Consider the following 9,565-nt stretch of genomic DNA (forward strand, 5'->3'; position numbering starts at 1 on the left):
TAAATAAAAAAGTTGTAGTATAAAACAAAACACCGTCTAAGGTGATGTTACCGATCCCCTGGTTTAGGAAAACAGAATTTTATTGTTATTCATGTTTGCCTGTCAAAAAACTCTCTTATGTCAAATTTAATCATTGAAATATCTTAAAAAGTTGCGAGGTTATTGTAAAAAAAATAAACAAAGTACTGAGGTATATTCTGTAAAGTAATAGGTTTATTTTAGATCAGAAGAAAATTGGTACGTAATTATCATTAATAAGTAAACTGAATACAGATAGTGAAAAAACCGCGGCGACTAGATCGTCATAGTCAAGGATGGTCACAATACCCCATACACACAATACGCCCATTTCGCCCTTCCACAAATAAGAAGTGGATTTTATTTGCGGAAGGGCGAAACGGGCGGTGACTATGAGACGCCTTCATTATAGCCATCCTTCTTTATCTCATGGATTTCTATGGCTTACTTTATCGCTCTCACGTAACTTCAGATAGACCATCGGTACTTTCCAACCCTGTATATCCGAATGTTCATATAGATGTATCTGTATGCGTACTTCTCTATATGTCTATATGTGTTATATGTATTAACAATAAATTGTGTTACTGATTCGCCTATGTCCAAGTGTATAACTTTTTAATAAAGATACGTTTCTATCTCAACAGTTAACAGCATAACTAATAGATGAACCTGGCGATTTTTCAGTTTTTAATGTAATTTGAAATGTAGTCGTGGCTTAATTTAATGTTTTTATAATCATTAGAATTTTGGAAAGTTATTATGCCTCAAAAATGATATAAATAAACAGAGACTATCAACGCAACCTGCTTCTGTCAAACACTTCAGTCACTTTCGTCAGACCCTTTCAAATCATCCAGTTTCATCTCACCACCATTCCCAGCCACAATGGACGCCACCGAAATGGACTGCTACACCGTCGGCATCGAGGTCTTCCCCTTTGCCTATAAACCACCACCGCCGCCAAAAAAGGTCGTTCCAGACAAGATACTAGCGATTTTAAAAAAGTACAAGCACAACTGGAGGTTGGACCAGCTGTCGAAACCGAATCGTGTAACACCCAAGTACGTTTCTGACGAAGAAGGGAAACCTATACAGTATAAAAGACCGGAGGAAGTCAAGCTGGATCCCGAGATGGCTTTTTACTCAGACCAACTAGCTACGCCTGCGCTGAAGTAAGTTTAGAACTAAGAATAATAACACGGCCCCACAAAAAAAAAGTGCCAGGTCCGAAAGACAAGACCATGGTACCCATATGGTTTTGGGATCGCTGAATCCGAAACCATTGTCCGTTTAACACGATTAGCTCTGGTTTAAGGTCAGTTTAAGGTCAAATATAGAAAATCAATTGCCAACAAACTAAACCTACGTATCTATACGTTTTTGGGGTCACTGAAACCGAATCCGATGTCTGTTTGATCCGATTAGCTCTGGGTTAAAGTCAGTTCAAGGTCAAATATAGAGAATCAACAAAGTATACCTATATATCTATATGATTTTGGGGTCGCTGTATCCAAATCCAAATTTCCTCCTTCTTTAATATCTTGGTGAAACCTTTCTCTCTGCTCAAACTCGCAATCAAATATTTCAGTTAGATTTAAAACCAAAAAATATGTATAAGCATCTTTCGTATGTTGATCTTTTTCTATTAGAATGTATTTAATAGACCTGATCGGTTCAAACGCACATCAGATTCGGATTCAACGATCCTAAAAACGTATAGATATGTAAGTTTACTTTGTTTTCAATAGATTTTTCTTCATTTGACCTTGAACTGAACTTAAACCAGATCTAACCGAGTCAAACGGACACCGGATTCGGATTCGGCGACTCCAAAAACGTATAACGTATACGTAGATTTAGTTTGTTGACAATTGATTTTCTACATATGACCTTGAACTGACCTTAAACTAGAGTTAATCGTGTCAAACGAACACCGGATTCGGATTCAGCGACCCCAAAAACGTATAGATACATAGGTTTAGTTTGTTGACAATTGATTTTCTACATTTGACCTTAAACCAGAGCTAATCGTGTCAAACGGACACCGGATTCGGATTCAGCAACCCCAAAACCATATGGATACCATGGTCTTGTCTTTCGGACCTGCCACTTTTTTTTTGTGGGGCTGTGTAATCAAACACAGAACTGAAACCTCGTTTCATTCCGTCGGCGTCGTTGGTACTTTGATCTCTTTCGATCGTTTTCGGTGACCTAAGATGGATAAGCGCTAATCAGTACTAGTAGTAATAATAATTTTTTACATGTGCAGGACAGAGCTTGGTAGACATACAATGTATCGAGATATTTGCATATACAAATTTCAATGCATTTCGTTTTTATTTTTTAATCAACTTGACAACTAGTGTATGACCCAAATTATTTACGGTTTTCTAAAAAAACAACTCAAAGGGAAAGTAAAACATAATCCGTTTGAAGAGAAACTAACAAACAAAACAGAAAAAAATGGAAATTTGAGAAATATGTACTTAGAACTAATAATAATTAATTACTTGGTTTCTTTGCTCAATCCGTTTAAAATCTTATAGTTTACTTCCACTATTTTAAAAAACACATATTGGAACAAAAAGAAAAACCAGAAGTTTTTAATTTTTTTAATATTTAATTCGACAGGAATTTGATACACAACAAGAAAATGTACTTCAACCTCAAAATGATGCGGAAGAGATTCAGGACAAACCTGAACAAAGCTTGGAATTCGATTTACAACTACTACAGGAAAAGAGAGAGGGATAAGAAATTAAAGTGAGCAAACAGACGGTGAATTATTCAAATTGTAAATAAACGCGTTTGCGGTTTCAGGCAAATGAAAAAAGATAAGGAGCTCGAAAAGGGGAAAGGGAAACCCAAAGTGTTCGAGCAGATGGAAACGCTGGCCAAACCGAAAAAAGTTTTCGTACCGCCACCACCGAAAGAGGTAGTTACAGTCATATATATAGGGTGGGCTATATTCAGAGGTAGCTTCCATGTTGAAAATAAACCATTTTAGCAATTTAGATTAAGTTTGTTATGGTACAGATACGATTTTTCACAAAAACAATGTAGGTACAACTAATTAGTGCAAACTAAAAAAACCTAATTTCTTACAGCGACCGAAACAATTCCATAACTTCGCACACCTCGACGTTTTGGCTTCACCGAAGGTCTATATAATACAACCGCCAAAGAGAGAAGGGGTGAGAAATTTAAAATTATTATTTTTTTAAGCTCACACAACACAACAATCACAACATAATTCTTTTAGGTGAACCCTCACGCTCTGACTTACGAACCAACGGAAGTAGTGTTCAGGCTGGCAAAACTTCCCAAGCGTTTTGAAAATTTGCCCAAAATGTTGCAACCGGGAGTAGTTAAGAGAGCCGCCCTGAGATACAAAAGTAAGTCACTCATTAATTTAAGTACAACTACTACACTATAAAGACCTCTGACATTGAGCCCCTAAGTCACTGATACTGCGTGTAAAACTAAAATAATTTATTCTGTTCTTAGTAACGCCCAGAACAGAGGCGCTGTCCGTACCAAGAACGACGAGGGAAAAGGCCAAAGACGACGACGATTTCGATCCGTGGGCCATACCGAAGAACGCCCTTAAATATAAGGCAACACCCCGTATACTAGATCTTGCCAAACCGAGAGAGAGAAGCTAACCATTTGTCCATTGTAGTAACAATAGTAACTTTTCAGCAACATGTAAACAGTAATCATAAGGTAAAAGGTAACTAAGTAATAAAGTAACTTTTCAAGCAAGCACATTATAGTTTATTTACAAAAATTAATATAGGGTTTATTTCAATGAGGCATTAGCGCCATCTAATGGTTAATAGAGTTAACTCTTTGTAAATCAATGGTGTTGATGTCTAGAGGAAACTACGGATAGCATTTTAAAATGTATTCAGAATAAATGCAAATAATGTAAAGTCCCTTGGTTTCCCGCAACTTTGGATCAACTATCTCGTAGAGAAAACCAATAACAGGTTAACAGGTAGTCCGAGTTTATTATTATCGATTGCCAGCGCCATCTACTCTTCTTCTGTAGTGTTTAATCTGTGGAAACTGTTTATACATTACTCTTTTTTTTATAATTTTAAAACTAGTAACAATATAATATATCGTGCAATAAGTGCGATAAGTTGTTTATTATTGCCCACGAGAGCGGAGTTGAGCGCACGAACGAAGCGAGTTAAAAAAGATGGAAAATCGAACAATAAATATATCTCCGAACATAACGCCATCTATAAATTTTTATACGCATTAATGCTGAGAGTATTTAAATTTAGTCTATTCGCGAATGCAGCTAAGAGCTCGCCCTCTGGTAACAAGGTAAACAAGGTAAACATTCCTTCACTAGTTTGCAGACACAATATAAATTTCTAAATTTAAATTAACTTTGCCCAATTTTCCCATACAGTACAGTACCACATGATCAGCGTTAAAAACTGCCTCTCCTTCTGATATACGAGAGTTTTCGTTGGTATATATGTAAATAGGAAATGAATTCCACAACGGATAAGTTCATAGTTATAACACAGCATTGTATAAAACCAAGGACTATAAAACAGTTATAAGTTAACCTAGTAAAATGTACATTAAATTGTAATGCTAGAGACAAATAAAGTAGACATAAATACTTGCCTTAAAATTTATTTATGAAATATTTGAAACCTATAAAATAACACAAAAGTCAAATAACCGCAGTTTCATAACAAAATTACTAATAATAATGGCAAATAAGACAAATGCTGTTCAAAAGTTCAAACGAAGGTGTAAACACGAACGGCAATGTCAAAAGTCAAAATTACCTTGTCTCGGAGCTTTCAGCTTACTGCTTTCGCCGCTTGGTGCGCTTCCATCTTAAAAATTATCGCGGATAATTCAAAAGCCATTTATTACTTATTAAATGTGATGATGCCATGATAAGAGAATTAAGAGAAACTAAATACATAAATTGAATTTAAGGAGAAATCAAGTCGCATTCGTCACTGTAACATTCTAAATGTCTTTCGTCTTTCGCTGGTTTTGAAAGTTACAAAGTTGCGGCCACAATATTTTGGTCCATTTGCGTTGCTTTGTCACGATAGAAGCTGTCAATAAAAGTCGGCATAACTCAAATTTCAAGTGAAAAGTGAAATGAAAACTGACCAGAAATTTTCAAATGACTCATCCAAAAGCATTCCAGAAGAATACAAAAGCATAGACTCGGCTGTTGTACCGGTAACCACAATAAAACTATCGGCAAGAACTAGAAAGAAGCAACGCAAAAACGTAAAACTAATTTCTGGGATTTTTCAGTTCACGATCTGTTGTAATTTTTTTCTCGATGATATTTTGTAGGTTAAAACAAAAAATATTCCAGTAGAAGACGATATAGAAAGTATTTCTAGACTGGCGTCGCCAAAACGGAGATACGAGCAGCCAGGAAACCAAACCGTGAAAGTTTCAAAAAGCGCGTTGAAATATAAAGGTAGGATGACAGTAAGATAACAGGGTTGATAATTTTACAATTTTTTCATAAAAAATATTAACAATACAAGGGAAATAGTCTTGTATGATTTGTAAGTTTATATATTTCTACACGAGATTACGTCTATACCTACGCAAATTTTTTAGGTAATGTATTAATTCCCAAATAAAATAAATTAGTACTTATAATAATAGTAACAACCGTTCAAGAGTAAAGTTATTTGTATTTCAGCTTCCAAACGGATACAATCGCTGGCTAAACCCAAAACCATAATTCCCAAAGGAAGTCGCACGATGTCTTTGCAGGATTCATTCCAGTCTACAGTTAGCGCAAAAGCTCTGAGTTATGTACCAACACCGAGGATCCTGGAGCTGGCACGGCCAAAACAATACTTAATCGACGAAGATTACCAAGAAGATTTCGACGAAGATGAAATTTTTATCTAAATCAGTCACTTATTTTGTAAATATTATATATTTTCCCGCTACACAGAATGACAGATAATATATTTTGATATTCAGAAATTTATTAATTTTTGTTACACCATATAATAAAAAAAATGCAAATTTATAAATATTCAGAATATTTTAATGAAACTTTACAGGCTTTGACAGTTAACAACAATACCTGTTTTACGATAAATATATTGTTTTCAGTTTCACCAGTAGCGTGCGCACAGGCACGTCAATACTGTTAAAAAAAAAGATACACCACTGATTTTTCTTAAAATAAAAATTATTTTTCAGTTCCTTGTTCAATTTGGTAGAGAAAAGGTATCTCGACTGTTTTTCTTATGACGCACCGTTTTTGAGTAAAAAACTTAAAATCGATTTATTGCATGGCGTAATTCGGTTTCAATAATTTGAAAAATGGCAGAAATTATGCACTTAAGTGCTTCACACTCATATACTCAAAGTGACAGCTATTATTAGTTTTGTCAAACAGTAACAAAAACGAGTGCACCGCCAACTTGCTAATTTCTATTTAGATAGTGAATCTAAAAACTGATAAAATTTGTTTAGACTGATATTGATAACTGCGAGGAATAATAATTTTTTGTAATAAAATTGGTACAAAAAAACCTGTGCATAATTTCTCAATTTTTAAAATTTTTTAAATCGAATTATGCCATGTAATAAATTTATTTTATTTTTTTTTAACTCAAAAACGTCAAAAACTCAAGAAAAACAGTCGTATCATTTTTTTCTTTAAAAATATCCAAAGACAAGCCTGTGCGCGCGCCATTGGTGAAACTGAAAACCATATTTCTATTGTAAAACATGTATTGTTGTTAATTGTCAAAGCCTGTAAAATTTCATTAAAATATTCTGAACTGTTTCCGCAATATTTATAAATTTGCATTTTTTTTATTAAAACTTCAACGCCCTGTAGATCGGAAACAAGCGTTTTCGGAATATGGTATACTAAGGAAATAATCACAAATCACTTGTACTATATACTCCTGCAAGGAATGCTTCGACTTACCAAACACTGTATATGTATAATCTACTCGAAAATTTGAAATTATAACTTTCTGCATGAAAATTTTGAATATTGGATAAATTAAAGTAAATCGCGAGTTATTCCAAAAAAAAATTTTTATTTTGCATTGTTTATTGGATTATTGTAATATAAACACATAAATTTACTAAATGTTTCACAATAGCTGTTTACATTTTTTCCGTAGGACAAGTCTGCCGTGCGCACGTGGTGTGCATCAGCAGGTCAAGCGCTTTTGTCACGTCGTGATGACACTCCCCAATATTAATACTCGCTGTATTTTGGAAACTGTTAATCTTACGCCCCAGTAATATACAACTTTTTTGTTCATTTATGGTTACTCATGCTGAAGTAATGGCGGTCAAACTTCTTACACCATATATATTGCTATTTAGCAAGCAGCATTCGAACGTGTCATTCCGTTTGGCGATGTAATGTCAACGTTCCTCTCGTCACCATCAGACATAAATTAAGTAGGTCTTCCCGGGCGGAAGAAATGAACATCCAAATAATTATTTACAATTTATTGATCTAATAGTATGGACGCAAATAACATGGTATAACAAATCAAGCATTAAACAAAACTTAACCAATGCATGATTATGTAAGGATCACATTTTAAAATTACAATCGACAAAGTAAAAAAAATACCAGTTCGCGGGGGGCTGCCCGCCCTCGACGACAGCTGTTGGGGCCTTCCTGATAGCGGAGAAATCAACAACAATAATAACCGTTAACGCAAAACACATTAATAGTAATTAAGTACTCAATGTTAAAATTATTTACAGGGTGTAGTCTCACTAAAAAATAACTAAATCTAATTATAGAAAATATTAAATTTTACTTATACGGAAGTCTACGATAAAAAATAGACTTGTATATTTATAAATATTTAACAATACGAGAGGATCCACGCAGTGTCCCTTATCCGCAACCTCTCCGTCAATCCCAGATGTCCGTCGGGAAGTTGTTCACCTCCGTCTGGTCCTGGATGGCCATTGAGACAATTGACCAGTATGATGAACTCTATCACATATCAAAAATTCAGCGAATTTGACCGGGAGCCAATTTCCATAAGATTTGTGCGGGGTCCTTTGCATTTTTTTTATTAAAATTTTATCACCCTGTAGATCAGAAACTATGCATTTTCGGAATATGGTATATTAAGGAAATATATCACAAATCACTTGTACTATAATCTCCAGCAAGGAATGCATCGACTTACCAAACACCCTGTATATGTATAAACAGGGTGGTCCAGATTTTAATAGACAAACTTCGGGAAAAGACCAAACAGCAAAAATTAACATCACTTTGCTCTATGAACATAGGCGCAGAAAGCCACCGTTTATGAGATACAGGGCGTTGAAATTGATAAAAATAAAACAATTTTTTTAAATATCTGGAAAACCGCTTCATCAAATTTATCCAAATTTGGTACACATTTTTTTTCAAATATTTCTCCTAATTCTGTATGTAGACGGTCCAAATTCAAAAACCAGTGGCGGAGAAACAAGGATATTGTTTCCTTATTTAAAGTAAAACTTCTACGCCACTGAAAAGTGTCGATCTTTGTCGAAAAGTGAATGGTTTACGAGTTATGAGACATATTATCCAAATAAACAAAACGTTGAAATAGGGAAAAATAAAACGAATTTGAGTGGTCCAGATTTTAATAGACAAACATATATTTTTTAAATAACTGGAAAACCGCTTCATCAAATTTATCCAAATTTGATACATATTTTTCACTAACATAGCAAGCATGTCGAACTCAACTTTCAAGTAACACGAACAAGTAAAGTTATATGAAAAACAAATAAATTAAATCAATCACTCAAAGTGTCCATCGCCAAACTCAATACACTTTTGGCATCTTTTGGTTATAGAATTCACAGCAGCTCTGATTAAAACTGGATTTTGCCTCAAATTAGTGCAGGCCCCATTTAGCCTTTGCACTAGATCGTCCCTATTTGCTATAGGAACGGCATAAACGTCATTTTCCTAGGTTAGCCCCAAATAAAATAATCCAAAATATTTAGATCAGGTGATCTAGGTGGCCAAGGTATGGGGCCATTCCGACCAATCGATCTGTTTTGGTATTTGTTTGTCAGCCATTCACGAACTACCTGGCCAGAATGTGCTGGCGCCCCGTCCATTTGAAACCAGGTCCCAATTCGTTAATCTGAAGGTATGTCCTCCATTAACTAGAAGAGGCTATTGTCCAAAAAATTTTAAATCAGATCGGAATTTAGTCTAGTTGGCAACATGTTTACTTGGATAATTTGTTTTATAACTCGTAAACCAATTACTTTTCGACAAAAATAAAAGAATGTTTCAGACCGTTATAAAATGTATTCATATTACCAATTAATTCAGTGGCATAGAAGTTTTACTTTAAATAAGGAAACGATATCCTTGTTTCTCCGCCACTGGTTTTTGGATTTGGACCGTCTACATACAGAATTAGGAGAAATATTTGAAAAAAAATGTGTACCAAATTTGGATAAATTTGATGAAGCGGTTTTCCAGATATTTAAAAAAATTGTTTTATTTTTATCAATT

At 34.5% G+C, this 9,565-nt stretch overlaps 2 protein-coding genes across 2 annotated transcripts; both read left to right on the forward strand.

The window, feature by feature from the left end:
• The first annotated feature begins 906 nt into the window (after positions 1–906).
• Positions 907–3,686, forward strand: LOC108908766. Its single transcript, XM_018712899.1, has 6 exons — positions 907–1,193; positions 2,653–2,784; positions 2,842–2,956; positions 3,129–3,215; positions 3,284–3,416; positions 3,529–3,686. Exons 1-6 carry the CDS (start codon positions 907–909, stop codon positions 3,684–3,686), a joined length of 912 nt encoding a protein of 303 aa, XP_018568415.1.
• A 1,182-nt stretch (positions 3,687–4,868) lies between these two features.
• On the forward strand, positions 4,869–6,014 carry LOC108908772. Its single transcript, XM_018712905.1, has 3 exons — positions 4,869–5,301; positions 5,371–5,500; positions 5,732–6,014. The coding sequence occupies exons 1-3, from the start codon at positions 5,167–5,169 to the stop codon at positions 5,944–5,946; spliced, it is 480 nt and encodes a 159-aa protein (XP_018568421.1). The 5' UTR covers positions 4,869–5,166; the 3' UTR covers positions 5,947–6,014.
• Positions 6,015–9,565: the final 3,551 nt, after the last annotated feature.

Source organism: Anoplophora glabripennis, unplaced genomic scaffold (assembly GCF_000390285.2).
Source record: "Anoplophora glabripennis isolate ALB-LARVAE unplaced genomic scaffold, Agla_2.0 scaffold416, whole genome shotgun sequence".
NCBI lineage: Eukaryota > Metazoa > Arthropoda > Insecta > Coleoptera > Cerambycidae > Anoplophora > Anoplophora glabripennis.

What these genes read in the sequence shown, in the direction of transcription:
- LOC108908766 (XM_018712899.1), top strand. Translation starts at nt 907, where the DNA reads ATGGACGCCACCGAAATGGACTGCTACACCGTCGGCATCGAGGTCTTC. An exon ending in CTAGCTACGCCTGCGCTGAA is followed by an intron (nt 1,194 to 2,652) that starts GTAAGTTTAGAA and finishes TTAATTCGACAG; the next exon opens with GAATTTGATACACAACAAGA. An exon ending in GAGAGGGATAAGAAATTAAA is followed by an intron (nt 2,785 to 2,841) that starts GTGAGCAAACAG and finishes TTGCGGTTTCAG; the next exon opens with GCAAATGAAAAAAGATAAGG.
- LOC108908772 (XM_018712905.1), top strand. Translation starts at nt 5,167, where the DNA reads ATGAAAACTGACCAGAAATTTTCAAATGACTCATCCAAAAGCATTCCA. An exon ending in GAAAGAAGCAACGCAAAAAC is followed by an intron (nt 5,302 to 5,370) that starts GTAAAACTAATT and finishes GATATTTTGTAG; the next exon opens with GTTAAAACAAAAAATATTCC. An exon ending in AAGCGCGTTGAAATATAAAG is followed by an intron (nt 5,501 to 5,731) that starts GTAGGATGACAG and finishes TTTGTATTTCAG; the next exon opens with CTTCCAAACGGATACAATCG.